The sequence below is a fragment of the Budorcas taxicolor genome, chromosome 22 (genome assembly GCF_023091745.1).
Source record: "Budorcas taxicolor isolate Tak-1 chromosome 22, Takin1.1, whole genome shotgun sequence".
NCBI lineage: Eukaryota > Metazoa > Chordata > Mammalia > Artiodactyla > Bovidae > Budorcas > Budorcas taxicolor.
In genome coordinates this window covers 617,082-635,293 of record NC_068931.1, presented here as the reverse complement: position 1 = coordinate 635,293, position 18,212 = coordinate 617,082, and the positions used below count along the sequence as shown (strand labels likewise).

The 18,212-nt window shown below is 38.7% G+C and overlaps 1 protein-coding gene across 1 annotated transcript; it reads left to right on the top strand.

Moving 5' to 3' along the window:
- The first annotated feature begins 3,133 nt into the window (after positions 1-3,133).
- LOC128067246 (olfactory receptor 10AG1-like) lies at positions 3,134-4,108 on the top strand. The gene has a single exon (XM_052660201.1). It carries the CDS (start codon positions 3,158-3,160, stop codon positions 4,106-4,108), a length of 951 nt encoding a protein of 316 aa, XP_052516161.1. The 5' UTR covers positions 3,134-3,157.
- Positions 4,109-18,212: the final 14,104 nt, after the last annotated feature.

Here is an 18,212-nt window from a genome sequence, read left to right as displayed (position 1 = left end):
TAGGAAAAGGAGTACGTCAAGGCTGTATGTTGTCACCCTGCTTATTTAACTTCTATGCAGAGTACATCATGAGAAACGCTGGACTGGAAGAAACAAGCTGAAATCAAGGCTGCTGGGAGAAATATCAATAATCTCAGATATGCAGATGACACCACCCTTATGGCAGGAAGTGAAGAGGAACTAAAAAGCCTCTTGATGAAAGTAAAAGAGGAGAGTGAAAAAGTTGGCTTAAAGCTCAACATTCAGAAAGCGAAGATTATGGCATCCGGTTCCGTCACTCCATGAGAAATAGATGGAGAAACAGTGGAAACAGTGTCAGACTTTATTTTTTGGGGCTCCAAAATCACTGCAGATGGTGATTGCAGCCATGAAATTAAAAGACACTAATTCCTTGGAAGAAAAGTTTTGACCAACCTAGATAGCATATTCAAAAGCAGAGACATTACCTTGCCAACTAAGGTCCGTCTAGTCAAGACTATGTTTTTTCCAGTAGTCATGTATGGATGTGAGAGTTGGCCTGTGAAGAAGGCTGAGCACCGCAGAATTGATGCTTTTGAACTGTGGTGTTGGAGAAGACTCTTGAGAGTCCCTTGGACTGCAAGGAGATCAAACCAGTCCATTCTGAAGGAGATCAGCCCTGGGATTTCTTTGGAAGGGATGATGCTAAAGCTGAAACTCCAGTACTTTGGCCACCTCATGTGAAGAATTGACTCATTGGAAAAGACTCTGATGCTGGGAGGGATTGGGGGCAGGAGAAGAAGGGGACGACTGAGGATGAGATGGCTGGATGACATCACTGACTCGATGAACATGAGTCTGAGTGAACTCCGGGAGTTGGTGATGGACAGGGAAGCCTGGCGTGCTGCAATTCATGGGGTCGCAAAGAGTCGGACACGACTGAGTGACTGAACTGAACTGAACTGAACTGAATTGTCATTTTTCCACCGACACAGAGGGGAACATTTATTCCAAGAAGGAGCTTCAGAAGATAAATCATCTACAGAAAAAGTAGTCTTAAAACATAAACCCAGATGATCACCAAACAGAAACAGTTTTGTAGAAATTAAACTGATATTCAAGAGAAAATGTCCCCCAGCGTGGGCATGACTACTTCCTACATAAGAGGAGCTGATCTTTGAAGAAGACTTCAGAATGACAGTGACTTCCTCATTCAAAAGAATTATAAAAATTTACAGGGTCAAAACATCTATATTCTCATAGATAACTTCATGTAAATTCATGAAGGTAAGATGTTAGACGATTTTATTTAAAAGTAGTTCTGATTTGAGGTTTAAGATAAAAAGGATAAAACAGAAAAATGTGAAATTCTGAGATCTTTATCTGAAAATTAGTTAGCAACTTAAATTAACCAATGTATTTCTTAACTTTTTAAATGATAAAATTAGAAATAAGTGAAATAGCAATAGTAATAATAGTATTTATAATAAAACTTTCACTTAAGGTAATTTTGAAAACTAATTCTAGTGGAAATAGAGAAATATGAGAGAACATTTGTGGACTCAGTTTTTTAAAAAGTCCAAGTATTAATGCAAAAACAATAGTCTGTGGAGCTTGAAGACAGGGACAGACATAGTAGATTTAATGAAATATGAAAACACAGTTAGAAAACAAACATTAATAAAGTGTTATGGAAATTGTCACACAGTGGTGACTGCCTTATAACTGATTACATGATCTTGAAGTGAAGCAAGATAACTGGCCTCTGTGTGTGTGTGTGTGCATTCCTAAAGTAAATAATCATAGGGTTTAAATAAAGTTACATTTATTAGATAAAATTACAAAAGAATTATATAGGAAGTATTTTATTTGGTTGTAAGAGAAGTAGATGACAATGGATCAGAGAATCACATAGGTTAAGAACAGACTATATTAAAATATCATGAAAGTGAAAATCAATCAGTCATGTCTGACTCTTTGTGACCACATGGACAGGCCATAGAATTCTCCAGGCCAGAATACTAGAGTGGGTAGCCTTTACATTCTCCAGGGGATCTTCCCAACCCAGGTATCGAACCCAGGTCTCCCGCTGTGCAGGCAGATTCTTTACCAGCTGAGTCACAAGGGAAGCCAGAGAATACTGGGGTGGGTAGCCTATCCCTTCTCCATTGGATCTTCCCGACCCAGGAATCCAACCAGGGTCTCCTGCATTGCAGGTGGATTCTTTACCAACTGAGCTATCAGGGAACTCCAAATATCATGAAGAATGGGTCATATTTATGGACTGAGTTAAAGGTTAATTGGTATTTGTAATGCAGTATACATTGGGTATTAATAGGGAACATTATTGGGCCCTATGATGTAACATGCTTTCCATGTGTAGCATAACTGATGGGTGAGGTACACAGTAGAGAACAATACGTTTATATGTATCTGTTCCCCCAGTAATAAGGACTGAGTTTAAGAAAGTCAGTTCTCATTGGAGTAGAAATGGGAGGGCTTAAAATGTTATGAATAAAAATTAGGCAAAAGTTTTAAGTGAAAAGCTTTGAATTGAAAGGAAATGGAATAAGTCACTAGGTACAGAAAAAGAAATTGATGAACCCAAAGGAAAACAATAGCAAGCCTGTGTCATATATAATTTCACTTTTAAAAGGGGTGAAATAATTTAATACTATTCCTGTACAATCAGCTCTAAATAAAAATGCATACATCTTATTGTTTCTGGTGTCATTACTGCTGCTGCGCAGTCACTTCTGTCATGTCTGACTCTTTGTGACCCCATGGGCCATAGCCCGCCAGGCTCCTCTGTCCATGGAATTCTCTAGGCAAGAATACTGGAGTGGGTTGCCATCCCCTCCTCCACTGGATCTTCGTTGCCCACAAATCAAACCTACATCTCCTGTATCTCCTGCATTTCAAGCAAATTCTTTTACTGCTGAGATATCAGGGAAGCCCTCTGGTATCACTACATCCAAGTATAAGAAAATGGAGATTTTATTTCTCTAATTGATTTTAACTGCACATCAGTTCGTTGCTGAGGTTTCAAATCTCATTTCTTGGAAACTGAGCAAGGCAAAGGCAGAAATACTTGCATGGATTATGCAAATAGGTTCACGCATCTAATCCAGTTAACTGAAGGGAAATGTTCCTCAAAATCATTAATGAATTAACCACCTTGAATTTATCATATCTACAGATGGAGTACAAATTAAGAACAGAAAAACCAAATATCACTACAATGATGGAATTTATCCTTTTGGGGTTTTCTGATATTCTCAATTTCCAATGGATTCTTTTGGGGATATTTTTAGTCCTCTATCTGACCATTCTGATGTGTAATAGTGTCATTGTACTGATAACAAGAATTGACCCTATTCTCCAGACTCCCATGTACTTTTTCCTCAACCACTTTTCCATTTTAGAAATCTGTTATGTAACTGCCACTATCTCAAGAATGCTCATGGACCTTCTGAACCAGAAAGGGCACATTTCTTTCATTGCCTGCGCTACACAAATGTATTTGGTCCTTCTGTTTGGAGGTTTAGAGTGTCTCCTCCTGGCTGTGATGGCCTATGACAGCTACGTGGCCATTTGTAACCCTCTTCACTATGGTCTGATCAAGAGCCCTCAGGTCTGTGTCCAGCTGGTCACTGCCTCCTGGGTCAGTGGAGTTCCTGTTGTAATTGGGCAAACATGGCCAGTTTTCTCTCTGCCCTTTTGTGGACCTACCACAATTAATCTTTTTTTCTGTGACCCCTCCCCAATATTCAAGCTTGCTTGTGGGGACGCATTTGTGAATGAGATAGCAGTCTATGCAGTTGCAGTGGTGTTCGTCATGGTTCCATTTCTGTTGACTGTAGTCTCCTATGGCAAGATCATCTCCAACATTCTGAAATCACCATCTGCCAGAGGGAGGGCTAAAGTGTTCTCCACTTGCTCGTCTCACCTCACAGTGGTGGTCTTATTCTATGGCACAGCCTCTACCACCTATTTACAGCCCAAACAAAATCCATCTGAAGACACTGGGGAGCTGATCTCTCCTTTCTACACAGTTTGGATCTCAACGTTGAATCCCAGCATATTTACTCTGAGGAACAAAGATATCACTGTAGCACTGAGAAAACTACTAAGTAAATTATCAGCTTGACTCAAAGGCTTGAAATTACAGAAGCAATTTGTTTCTACGTTTCTCATGTAAATACACCAGAAAATATCATCTAGTTTATTTCTATGTTCCTATAAACTGATAGTTAATATCATTACTGCCATCTCACATTATGTGAAAGAACCTCAGTTTCAAAGAGTTAAGGGTTTCCGGGTTATCAAAGCACAAATTATCTCCATGGCAATGATCTATTCTGAAGACCTATCTTTTCTCTCACTGGGAAAGACTGAGGTAAGACATTTCCTGAGCAATAAAATGATAGTTAAATGCGATATAACAAATGATCATGGTCATGTCCTGTAAGAAATTTGCTTGAAACTTTCCATTCCTTCAGGCATATTCACTGTCCTTTTCTGTTCTTACGATTGGATTTAGACGATGAGAAAATAACAACCACATCCAAGTTGGTGGGAGTAGGAGAATCCAAGTGTTTTCTTGCAATTTCTCCTTCTTTCTCTGTTTTGTAACTGTCCATATCCCTTTCAGAGTACAAACCCTGAAAGGATCCTTTGTTACCTCAATGCTGACTGTTCTATAGTGACGTCATTTCCTCTGGCTTGTAGCTTCATGTTTTGCTTTTGTAGTGTCTCCTTAGTATTAGGAATATTAGGAATTTATAAACTGCATCGGGTTGAATGTTGATCCCTTTAAATATATGTCAGGTTACAACCTGCAAACCTGAGTCCAGCTCCAGCCGCCAGGGATTCAACCTGAAGGGAGGGACGGTGTCAGTGAGTAATGACACAGCCTCTCAGTTTTCTTGGACTGCACATTTATTTCAAGTTTAAGATTTTCTTTTTATACTTTTATAAAAGCATTAGGTCAGAGGTTTGACATTTTCAGTTCCTCCTCATCCAGATTTATTATCTCCATAAATCATTTTTGCCCTTCAAACATAGTTCCTGCTTCAGCGATTCTCTTAGAATCAGCTTTACCATCTATTATCTACTTCCTCTTATGTGTCCTATAGTTAACTTGTGATTACATTGTAACTCATGCTACATTCCTCAGTTTATTTCTTATCTTTCTAAATCCTGTTTGCCCCTAACATCCTGAGCTCACTATCTCTTAAAAAGGCTTCTAGCTATTAGTATCTCTAAAATTTCTAACCTATATAAGCTATAGTAAAATATGCTAGCATTACAACATTCCTTAAATCTTTAACTTCTAACTATTTTAATTATTTTGAAGCCCTAAATTCAGTAAACTCCTTTGCCATAAACATTCTCCTCACAGATAGGCTTGAGATATCAATCCCTCCCATGGCCTCAAGCTGCAGCCCATGTGTTCATCCTGGAACACTCTTTTGTAAAAGTCCTTAAACAAATGTCAATGATTAACTATATGAATTATTCTCTGAGCAATGCTGCAGAAGGCTTTGTGCCTTCTCATGCTCCTCTCAAGAACAATAATCACCTTAATATTCCTTTTCAGTCAACTCAGCCTAGGAGAGGAAAAAACAAGTCAGAATCACAAGGCCTAACTCCTTCATCCTGGGTCCGTGCCTGTGGGACAAAGAGAGGGGGGGTTGGGGCCATGCCTCCATTTTGTCAGTAATGCCTAACACTGCTCCCAACACAAACCTGAACTTATTAGGAAACTAAAAGCCTTTGCAAATGTAATTCAGTTAAGGACTTTGAAATAAGATTATCTTAATTTATGGGAAGGGCACTATATCCTATGATCATTGTTCTTAGTTCTTATAAGGTGGGAAGAGAGATTAAGTTAAAAATAGAGATACAGTGACACATAGAAGAATATCATGTGAAGACGGAGGAAGCAACCGGGAGTGATGCAGCCATGAAGCAATGCAGACCAGGGACCACGAAAAGCAGAAAGAGGCAAGGAGTGACTATCCCTTCAGAGCCTGTGGAGGAGAACCCTGCCAGCACTGTGATTTGGGACACTGGCTTTTGAAGATATGAGAAAGTCAACTTTTGTTCCTTAAACCACTCAATTTGTGATAATTTGTTACAATAGATCTAGGAAAGCAATACACTGTGTTAGCAGTCTTTTTATTATGGTGTTTTTATTCTAGTCATCTGGAATAAATTCTGTATCTTTTGGGAACAGTGATTTAAAAAAATATGTAGAATTTTTTTTTTTTTTACTTTAAAAACTATATCTATGCAGCCTCATAAAAATATTTGCCCAAGAATGATGGTTAATTGTGTTTGTTCAGGATGTTTATTAAAAGCTTTTTCAGTACTGCAAAAAATAACACTTGCAAAGCCAAGGTAAGCTGTTCTTATTTGGAACATAGTAGACATGGGCACCCGTTTCCCATGTGATGCTGCCCAGTCTCTCAGGACAATGTTTTAGAGCCACACCAGTGAGGAAATCCCAAGCTTTCCAGGCATGTAAGTAAGTACATAAATACATGTATAAAACATAACTTTTTTTTGTAAAACAAAGGGAGATAGCATCCATATATTCATATATCACTTCACATGTGCATCTTTCTAGTTGGTGTCTATATATGTCAGTGCATTAGAAGAGAGAAAGAACTGCTTTACAGTGACAGGAGTTCAGATAATGTCTGACTTATTTATTTGTTTATACTTTTTTGTAGTATGGATTTATTACAAAGAGAATAATATTCACATCACAAAAATGATAAATTTTATTCAGAAAATAAAAATGACATGTGGAAGAAAATTACTGCATTTCTTCTTTTCTTATTGCCTCCCAACATTTTACAGAATATTCAGTAGCTAACAGAGAAATTTAAATATCAGTCAAATAATATTTGATATTTGAAAGAAATAGCACATTTTTTATGAACTAAACAGAGCCAGAATATATAATGTTTGGTCATGTCATCAAAAAAGGACTAAAATGGCTGTAATAATAGTTACAAACAGAGATAAATTTAAAATTATGATACATATGTATCCTAATATATGTATGGGATACATATGTACATAGGCACTTTTACATATTTATAATATATACTTTATATAATATAAACATATATATTTCAATATTCATTGGAAGGACTGATGCTGGAGCTGAAGCTCCAATACTTTGACCACCTGATGCAAACAGCCGACTCATTAGAAAAGACCCTGATGCTGGGAAACATTGAGGGCAGAAGAGGGCATCAGAAGATGAAATGGTTGAATGGTATCATGGATGCAATGGACATGAACTTGGGCAAACTCTGGAAGATGGTGAGAGACAGGGAGGCCTGGAGTGCTGCAGTCCATAAGGTTGCGAAGAGTCGGACATGACTGAAAGACTGAACAGCAACAATAAATACATATTTATATATAGCTATACTATATAAAATAAAATTACTATAGAAAATAAAAATAAAAATTACTGATTTCACTCTTTTCACAGAGAGAACATTAAACACACCCTCACAGAACCAAGAAGCACATCTTACTTCAGTGATAACACAGGTACTTTTTGATTTTTCTGTGTTCCCAATGTCTCTGTATTCCCAGTGTTTCTCTTTGTAATATTTTCCTTTTTTATGTGATTATCCTGGTGAGAAGCAACAACAATACTCTTATAATCAGAGTAGACTAGGCTGTCAGATTCCTATGTGTTTTTTCCTCAGTAACTTTTCCTTCCTGGAAATCTGTTATGTCACTCTTTCTAGAATATCCATAAACCTTCAGTCAGAATATATATATATTTGCCTGCACTACAAAGATGTATTTTATTTGTATTCTTGGGGACACAGAATACTTGGTCTTGACAGTTATGGCCCGTGACGGCTATGCGGCCATCTGTAACTGCTGCAACTTCCTCTGGTTATAAACTGGGAGCTCTGTGTTCAGCTGATGACGCTTGGCTCTTGGATCAGTGGTGTTACAGCCAGGATAAGGCAAACATGCCAGATTTCCCCTCTGTCATTTTTGGATCTAACTGCAAGGTGGCCTGTGGTGATGTTTTTCTGAATGAGATGTCAGTCTCTACAGCTGTACCATTAGTGAATCATTTGTCATGACCCCTTTTCAGTTGATACTTGGCTCCTACAGTAAAATCCCTTCTCCATCCTATGTTGCCATCAGCAACGGGATGAGCCAAAGTTTTCTCCACCTGCTCACCTCACATCACGTGTGTGCACTAAGTTGCTTCAGTTGTGTCCGACTGTCTGCAACCCTGTGGGCCGTAGCCCAGCTGGCTCCTCTGTCCATGGGATTCTCCAGGCAAGAACACTGGCATGGGCTGCTGTGCCCTTCTCCAGGGGATCTTCCCTACCCAGGGATCGAACCTGCGTCTCTTATGTCTCCTGCATTGACAGGTGGGTTCTTTACCATTAGTGCCACCTGGGAAGCCCCATAGTTGTGCCTTTATTTTGTGGACCCAGAACCATTCCATATTTATGACATGATTCCAAACATTTTTACAGGAAATGTTTTTAATCTTCTTTCTGTACCGTTACCCTGATATTTAATCCCATGATATATACCCTGAGGAATGAGGCTGTTACAACAGCCTTGAGAAAATGACTGCCTTAATGTTTAATGTCTTATCCACTGCTTTGAGCTAGTGATCTTTTTCCCCACTTAGTTCTGCTCTTGTCTTAATCAGACATTATTTCAAATTTTGCTTCCTGTATTAATATTAAATTGATTACCTTCATGAACTTGCCATTTTATGCTTGACTTTCTGATATCAGGATTATCTCCCTAGTGTTTGTATTTATAAGAAATTAATTTTTTTGCTGATCTCATATTTAATGGGCTAGTCTCTGTCAGCAAAAATTCACTGCTTATTTGATTTGTTGTTGTTGTTCAGTTGGTAAGTCATGTCTAACTCTGTGTCTTCATGGACTGTAGCATGCCAGGCTCCTCAGTCACTCACTGTCTCTCAGAATTTGCTCAGATTCATGTCCATTGAGTCAGTGACACTATTAATATCCAGCCGTCTCATCCTCTGCTGTCTCCTCCATTTTGCCTTCATCTTTGCTAGCATCAAGGTCTTTTACATTGAGGTGGCTCTCTGCATCAGGTGATTTGCTCTCAGCAAATTACTAAAACAATATAGCATATTTTATCTACCAATTGGCCTCCCAGTATTTTTATCCAAAATTCATAATGTATATTCTATTTTGTCTCCCTCTGTATTGTTATAACTAAAAAGGAAAAGATTTCAGCTAGCAAAGATTACTGCATATGGAAAGCTTTAGAGAATACTTGTTGAATGACTATAGAACATGGGCACACTTTAATAAGCAAAAGTTCATATTGCAGAAAATGTAGAAAAGATGGCCTTTTAATAAATTATATTAATTTAATTATATATAATGGTGCAAAAAAAAGAGAGTTGACTCTCACTTCACAAAATTTATTTTAAAATGTAATCTCAGATAATTTGTAAACTTAAGTAAAAATGCATGTCTTTTCCAAGATAATGTTTATTAACTTCATGACGTTGGTGCAAGAAAAGTGTTTTTGATAAAATTATTAGACATAATGTAGACAAGCAGAGACATTACTTTGCCAACAAAGGTCCATCTAGTCAAGGCTATGGTTTTTCCAGTAGTCATGTATGGATGTGAGAGTTGGACTGTAAAGAAAGCTAAGCACCGAAGAATTGATGCTTTTGAACTGTGGTGTTGGAGAAGACTCTTGAGAGTCCCTTGGACTTCAAGGAGATCCAACCAGTCCATTCTAAAGGAGATCAGTCCTGGGTGTTCATTGGAAAGACTGATGCTAAAGCTGAAACTCCAATACTTTGGCCACCTCATGCAAAGAGTTGACTCATTGGAAAAGACCCTGAAGCTGGGAAGGATTGGGGGCAGGAGAAGAAGGGACGACAGAGGATGAGATGGCTGGATGGCATCACTGACTCGATGGACATGAATTTGAGTAAACTCCGGGAGTTGGTGATGGACAGGGAGGCCTGGTGTGCTGCAATTCATGGGGTCGCAAAGAGTTGGACACTGATCGACTGAAATGAACTGAACTGAACTGAAGTGAAACATTAATCAGTTGCACTTCCTGGACTAAGAAATACTGCTATTCAGAGTGAAAATTTTCAACATAAAAATTTTAAATACGCTATACTTAAAGGAGTGCTCTAAATAAAAAGCATCAAAAATTCAGGAGAAAAATTGACAACAGACTTAAAGGTGCATTTCACAAGATAGAGTAATCTAAATGCCCAGAAAAAAGAAGAAAATAACTCATTAGAAACCAGTAAATGCAGACTAAAACCAAATGAAATCTATGACACATTCATTACAAGGATGAAATAAACAAAAAGACTCACCCTATCACATACATAAAGGATGTGGAGTAATGGAAGCTCTCACCTGATGCTGTTGTGTGAATTGTACAGCATATTAGCACACAGCCTTCCTTCATCAAGAAAAGCTTACCCTTAGCCACGTACCAGAAGAAATGTATGCACATGTGTGCCAAGGGATGCATCTAAAAATGCTCATTTCACATCATTCATAATGTCAAATCTTTATCAAACTAGAATTGACTGTAATTGTGATAATTTCACACAGAGGAAAACCAAGGAGTTATAGAAATGAATAAAATGCAATTACATACAGCATGGATTAAGCATGTTTTTAAGCAAACCAAATCATAATCATACTGTACATATACTTTTTGTTAAGGTGAAAAGCAGTATTTAGAACACCATTTATCATATGTATATGTATATAATTCCCTCTATTTCTTAAATTTTATTTAATGAGCATATTCTATCATGGAAAAAAGCATAATACTCTCTATTACTTTTGGCTATGCTTCTATTTTTTTTCTGAAACTAATTTAGAAAAATGAATTATCTTTTATTATAAAAAAGTAGTAATCAAGCAACAAAAATATGATTCAAGACTGATGACGCTACAGAATTGCTTTGAAAAATAAATCAACATCTTTATAAAAGGACATACTTAAAGCCAAGTTTAATTTTCCAACCTCTAAAACAATTAAAAACAAATAACTTTCATTTGTGGTTAAGAGGCACTGGGTCACAATAAGCCAGTCTACTTTTAAGCACTAGAAATTTTTGATAAATTATAGAACATATTTTAAAGATATATAACTGTGGCAGAAAAAAAGAATAGATGACAATATAAAAATCAAGGCTCATTAAGTCATAAAATAGTCATACTTTTTCAAGCAAAAATTTGTTGCAATATCATGCTACTGCATATCTTAGTATGTGTGCATGCTTACTGATTAATTCAAAGAGTGAGTACAACTGTGATATTGGTCAATTGGATATTCCTCTCCACACATACACAATGCATAGGAAAATGTGTCAGATTTTTAAACACTGTATCATTGTTCAGATTACAATTTACTTATTGTTATTATTTTAATAAACGAAGCTGTTGTCTGTGTGTTGAAGGAATATTTTTCTTCTGTGAATTGTTAATTCATCTGATTTACCCATTTAAAAAATTTATACTTTGGGCTTTTCCTCTGTATTAAAGAAGGAGGCAAGATCATTTTATTTGAAATCAGTTGTAACAATTTTTTCCATTATATTAATTATATTTGATACTTTTGGGGCTTGCTACTTTTTATCATCTAGAATCATTTACTTTTACACAGTATTTTTGTTTGTGTGTGTGTGTGTGTGTGTGTCCTGCATTCTAAATTTTAATGAGTTAAACTTTCCTTACTCCAAAATTATAAAACCCATTTCTTAGAATACTGTCATCATTTTACTCTAAAATATACAAACTTGTGTATCATTTAGGGTTTATCCTTCTGTGGGATAGTTATCAAAAATACATATACTGTCTTTTTCCCCTCTAAGGCTGCCCAGTTGTCCGAATAACAATTATTTTAAATGCCCACGCTTTACCAATTTGGTAGGCTATTTTTAGTCAATGACAAATTTTCATGTATATTTGAGCCTTTTCTGGAATTTCTGTTCTATTCCAGCAGAAGGCTTCTTTATTTATGCATGATACTGCGCTGAGCTGTGCTCCGTCGCTCAGCTGTGTCGGACTCGTCAGACGCCATGGACGATAGCCACCAGGCTGCCCTGGCCTCTCCTGCCTTGGTAGGCAGATTCTTTACCACTGAGCCACCTGAGAAGCCCATGCATAGTACTGCACTCTGCGAATCACGGGGTCTTGTAACTCCTTCCCAGCACCAGCTATTTCTTGGATGAGCCCCTGCAGGAGCTCAGCCTGGCTGGCCTCTCACTCCCTTTCTGTCCTTTATCACATCCGGTCCCCATGAGAAGCCTGTCCCACCACCGTGATCTTTGCGTGAGGCTCCTGATACTTTTTAAATTAACCTTCCAAATCACTCACACTGCCACATTACTATATGTGTTCCCTCTCGTGTTTTCTCTTCATAATCATAAGCCTTAAGAAATCACTATTTACTAAATAACAGGAAACAATATCCAATTTTTTTGGTTATGAGAAACTGGCTTTAAGCCAAGATATTTAAACACGTCTGAAGTCAGGGACAGCGGCCCAGAGTGCCAGGCTGCGACGGTGCAGGAATGGCCGGGAGGAGCCAGCCTGCGTCCGAGGTCAGGGCGGCGGCCAGGAGGAGCTACCCAGTGTCCAAGGCCAGTGGCGGCCGGGAGGAGACACCCCACATCTGAGGCCAGGGGCAGTGACGCTGAGGAGCCACCCCAAGCCTGAGGCCAGGGGCAGCAGCTGGGAGGAGCCACCCACGCCCGAAGCCAGGGCCGGTGGCTGGAGGAGCAACCCGAGGAGCGGTGGCTGAGCAGGCACAGGAGGGCCTAGAGGAGCTATCCCACGTTGAAGGTCAGGAATGGGGGCGGTAAGGAGATACCACTCGTCCAAGGTAAGGAGCAGTGGCTGTGCTTTGCTGGAGCAGCCGTGAAGAGATACCCCACACCCAAGGTAAGAGGAACCCAAGTAAGATGGTAGGTGTTGCAAGAAGGCATCAGAGGGCAGACACACTGAAACCATACTCACAGAAAACTAGTCAATCTAATCACACTAGGACCACAGCCTTGTCTAACTCAATGAAACCAAGCCATGCCTGTGGGGCAACCCAAGATGGGTGGGTCATGGTGGAGAGGTCTGACAGAATGTGGTCCACTGGAGAAGGGAATGGCAAGCCACTTCAGTATTCTTGCCTTGAGAACCCCATGAACAGCATGAAAAGGCAAAATGATAGGATACTGAAAGAGGAACGCCCCAGGTCATTAGGTGCCCAATATGCTACTGGAGATCAGTGGAGAAATAACTCCACAAAGAATGAAGGGATGGAGCCAAAGCAAAAACAATACCCAGTTGTGGATGTGATTGGTGATAGAACCAAGATCTGATGCTGTAAAGAGCAATATTTCAAAGGAACCTGGAATGTCACGTCCATGAATCAACGCAAATTGGAAGTGGTCAAACAAGAGATGGCAAGGGTGAACATCGACATTCTAGGAATCAGCAAACTAAAATGGACTGGAATGGGTGAATTTAACTCAGATGACCATTATATCTACTACTGTGGGCAGGAATCTCTCAGAAGAAATGGAGTAGCCATGATGGTCAACAAAAGAGTCCAAAATGCAGTATTTGGATGCAATCTCAAAAATGACAGAATGATCTCTGTTCATTTCCAAGGCAAACCATTCAATATCACAGTTATCCAAGTCTATGCCCCAACCAGTAACACTGAAGAAACTGAAGTTAAACGGTTTTCTGAAGACCTACAAGACCTTTTAGACCTAACACCCCCAAAAGATGTCCTTTTCATTATAGGGGACTGGAATGCAAAAGTAGGAAGTCAAGAAACACCTGAAGTAACAGGCAAACTTGGCCTTGGAATGCAGAATGAAGCAGGGCAAAGACTAATAGTTTCGCCAAGAAAATGCACTGGTCATAACAAACACCCTCTTCCAACAACACAAGAGAAGACTCTACACTTGGACATCACCAGATGGTCAACACTGAAATCAGATTGATTATATTCTATGCAGCCAAAGATGGAGAAGCTCTATACAGGCAACAAAAACAAGACCAGGAGCTGACTGTGGCTCAGATCATGAGCTCCTTATTACCAAATTCAGACTCAAATTGAAGAAAGTAGGGAAAACCGCTAGACCATTCAGGTATGACCTAAATCAAATCCCTTATGATATACAGTGGAAGTGAGAAATAGATTTAAGGGCCTAGATCTGATAGATAGAGTGCCTGATGAACTATGGAATGAGGTTTGTGACATTGTACAGGAGACAGGGATCAAGACCATCCCCATGGAAAAGAAATACAAAAAAGCAAAATAGCTGTCTGGGGAGGCCTTACAAATACCTGTGAAAAGAGGAGAGGCGAAAAGCAAAGGAGAAAAGGAAAGATATAAGCATCTGAATGCAGAGTTCCAAAGAATAGCAAGAAGAGATAAGAAAGCCTTTTTCAGCGATCAGTGCAAAGAAATAGAGGACAAGAACAGAATGAGAAAGACTAGAGATCTCTTTAAGAAAATTAGAGATACCAAGGGAACATTTCATGCAAAGATGGGCTCGATAAAGGACAGAAATGGTATGGACCTAACAGAAGCAGAAGATATTAAGAAGAGGTGGCAAGAATACACAGAAGAACTGTACAAAAGAGAGCTTCACGACCCAGATAATCATGATAATGTGATCACTAATCTAGAGCCAGACATCCTGGAATGTGAAGTCAAGTGGGCCTTAGAAAGCATCACTACAAACAAAGCCAGTGGAGGTGATGGAATTCCAGTTGAGCTGTTTCAAATCCTGAAAGATGATGCTGTGAAAGTGCTGCACGCAATATGCCAGCAAATTTGGAAAACTCAGCAGTGGCCACAGGACTGGAAAAGGTCAGTTTTCATTCCAATCCCAAAGAAAGGCAATGCCAAAGAATGCTCAAACTACTGCACAATTGCACTCATCTCACACGCTAGTAAAGTAATGCTCAGAATTCTCCAAGCCAGGTTTCAGCAGTTCGTGAACCGTGAACTCCCTGATGTTCAAGCTGGTTTTCGAAAAGGCAGAGGAACCAGAGATCAAATTGCCAACATCCGCTGGATCATGGAAAAAGTAAGAGAGTTCCAGAAAAACATCCATTTCTGCTTTATTGACTATGCCAAATCCCTTGACTGTGTGGATCACAATAAACTGTGGAAAATTCTGCAAGAGATGGCAATACCAGACCACCTGACCTGCCTCTTGAGAAATCTGTATGCAGGTCAGGAAGCAACAGTTAGAACTGGACATGGAACAACAGACTGGTTCCAAATAGGAAAAGGAGTATGGCAAGGCTGTATATTTTCACCCTGCTTATTTAACTTCTATGCAGAGTACATCATGAGAAAGGCTGGACTGGAAGAAACACAAGCTGGAATCAAGATTGCTGGGAGAAATATCAATAACCTCAGATATGCAGATGACACCACCCTTATGGCAGAGAGTGAAGAGGAACTAAAAAGCCTCTTGATGAAAGTGGAAGAGGAGAGAGAAAAGGTTCACTTAAAGCTCAACATTCAGAAAATGAAGATCATGGCATCCGGTCCCATCACTTCACGGGAAATAGATGGGGAAACAGTGGAAACAGTGTCAGACTTTATTTCTTTGGGCTCCAAAATCACTGCAGATGGTGACTGCAGCCATGAAATGAAAAGACTCTTATTCCTTTTAAGAAAAGTTATGACCAACCTAGATAGTATATTCAAAAGCAGAGACGTTACTTTGCCAACTATGGTCTGTCTAGTCAAGGCTATGGTTTTTCCAGTAGTCATGTATGGATGTGAGAGTTGGCCTGTGAAGAAGGCTGAGCACCGAAGAACTGATTCTTTTGAACTGTGGTTGTTGGAGAAGACTCTTGAGAGTCTCTTGGACTGCAAGGAGATCCAACCAGTCCATTTTGAAGGAGATCAGCCCTGGGATTTCTTTGGAAGGAATGATGCTAAAGCTGAAACTCCAGTACTTTGGCCACCTCATGCGAAGAGTTGACTCATTGGAAAAGACTCTGATGCTGGGAGGGATTGGGGGCAGGAGGAGAAGGGGATGACAGAGGATGAGATGGCTGGATGGCATCATGGACTCGATGGACGTGAGTCTGAGTGAATTCTGGGAGATGGTGAGGGACATGGAGGCCTGGCGTGCTGTGATTCATGGGGTCGCAAAGAGTCGGACACGACTGAGGGACTGAACTGAACTATGTTGGAGAAATTTCTCTACATTTGAAACGTGTAACTCACAAGCTTTTGCTTAGCATCTTTCCCATGATCTCAGCAGAAAAGGCAATTGCTCCCCACTCCAGTACTCTTGCCGGTAGAATCCCATGTACAGAGGAGTGTGGTAGGCTGCAGTCCATGGATTCTCATAGAGTTGGACACGTCTGAGCGACTTCACTTTCACTTTTCACTTTCATGCATTGGAGAAGGAAATGGCAACCCACTCCAATGTTCTTGTCAGGAACGGCGGATCCTGGTGAGCCCCCGTCTACGGGGTCGCACAGAGTCGGATACAACTGAAGTGACTTAGTAGCAGCAGCAGCAGCAGCAGCAAGATCTCAGCTGGACTTATTCCAGAGTCTCATTTTATTGTAACTAGAGTCTGAAAGTATTCATATCTTGAACATATAAAATAAATTTGTGAAAAATTGGTGGTAGGCTGCAAAGGAGAGGAAAAATTTTCTCCCACTATGATTAACCTTGGGTTAAATTTTTAAATTTTGATGTATGTTTAATACATTCATCAGCTAAATCTCAGGTTGCTGAAGAAATCAATAACACACTAATTTTTCACATAAAATCTTTGCCATCAGAATATGTATTATAACTATTACACAGATCTGTCCTCTAACTAGGAATCAAGGAACATATCATACAGAGACTCTATATAATGTCTTCATAATAGTTAAGGTAAGAATTGGATGCATGTCTGTTTTGGATCAACCCAAATAATACTGTGTGAGTGTACGTGCTCAGTCATGTCTGACTCTGTAGCCCACCAGGCTCCTCTGTCCATGGAATTCTCCCGGCAAGGATTCTGGAGTGGGTTGCCATTTCCTACTGCAGGTGAATTTCCTGACCCAGGAATCAAACATGTGTCTCTTGCATCTCCTGCATTGGCCTCTTGCATCTACTGCATTGAAAGGCCAATTCTTTACCCACTATACCATCTGGGTAGCCCACAAATAATATTGCTTAGCACCCTGTTCACATCTAAGGAATAAAATGCACTGTGTCCTCTTCCTGGAGAGGCTGAAGAAAAACATTTTCTGAGTAGAATGAGAGCTATCTGGGAAAATTTTTAAAAAATATAACAAGTCAGAAAATTCATGAAGTGATGATTTTGATTGGAAATTTAAATGTGCCAGGTGGCAGAGATCCCTTGGGTAGAGATAACTACTTTTAAAGAGCACTTTATGTTTAGAAAGAACAGAATATTTAAAAGCCAGTTGAATTACTTTGATGAAACAAGTAATTTCACTTATAGGAACTTAAATATTCTGACTTTCTCTAGTGAGAAAAATCAGCAATGTCTCAAGTAAGAAAGGTAAATATGAAAATAATTATAGTAAGGTTTAATTCTTATTTTAAATTTAAAATTAATAATTTACACATGTTTTAATGTGTAAATTATAAATTTTAACATGGTAGCAAATGCTTTGGCTTATTTAAGCAACTTACATATATTTCTTATTCTATTAAATAAAATTTGCAATTCAATAATAATAATGAATAATGGTACTAAGTCACTTTGAAATGTCAAAAAAAATGTGATAATTAAAGTCTAGGTATAGATAATATTAAAGAAAACTTTATTTGAGTCAACACATTGCAACAAAAAGTTATATGTGTTTATTCAGTTTGATATTATAATAAGAGATTTAAAATGACATAGCACATGAAGTTACAACCGTTGGGGAATTCAAAGAACAATTATTTTGAAGAAAGAAACTGATAAAATTCATAAAATAATAAAAATAGCTTCAAGTCCAGCATTGTTTTAAAATTATTTTCAAGGATTACATTGCTAATTTTTATCAGATATACAAATATACTTGAAATATACCTTGTTCAACTCTTGAAAAATTTGAACTCCAATCTTACCTATTTCATGTCATACAAGATTTGATCACCAAATGTTGTATCTGTACAATTAAAAACTATATTTTATATAGCACTGGAAATAATTTTAT

Bases quoted from the DNA above. Each gene is read 5' to 3' on its own strand.
- LOC128067246 (XM_052660201.1), top strand. From the start codon at position 3,158: ATGGAGTACAAATTAAGAACAGAAAAACCAAATATCACTACAATGATG.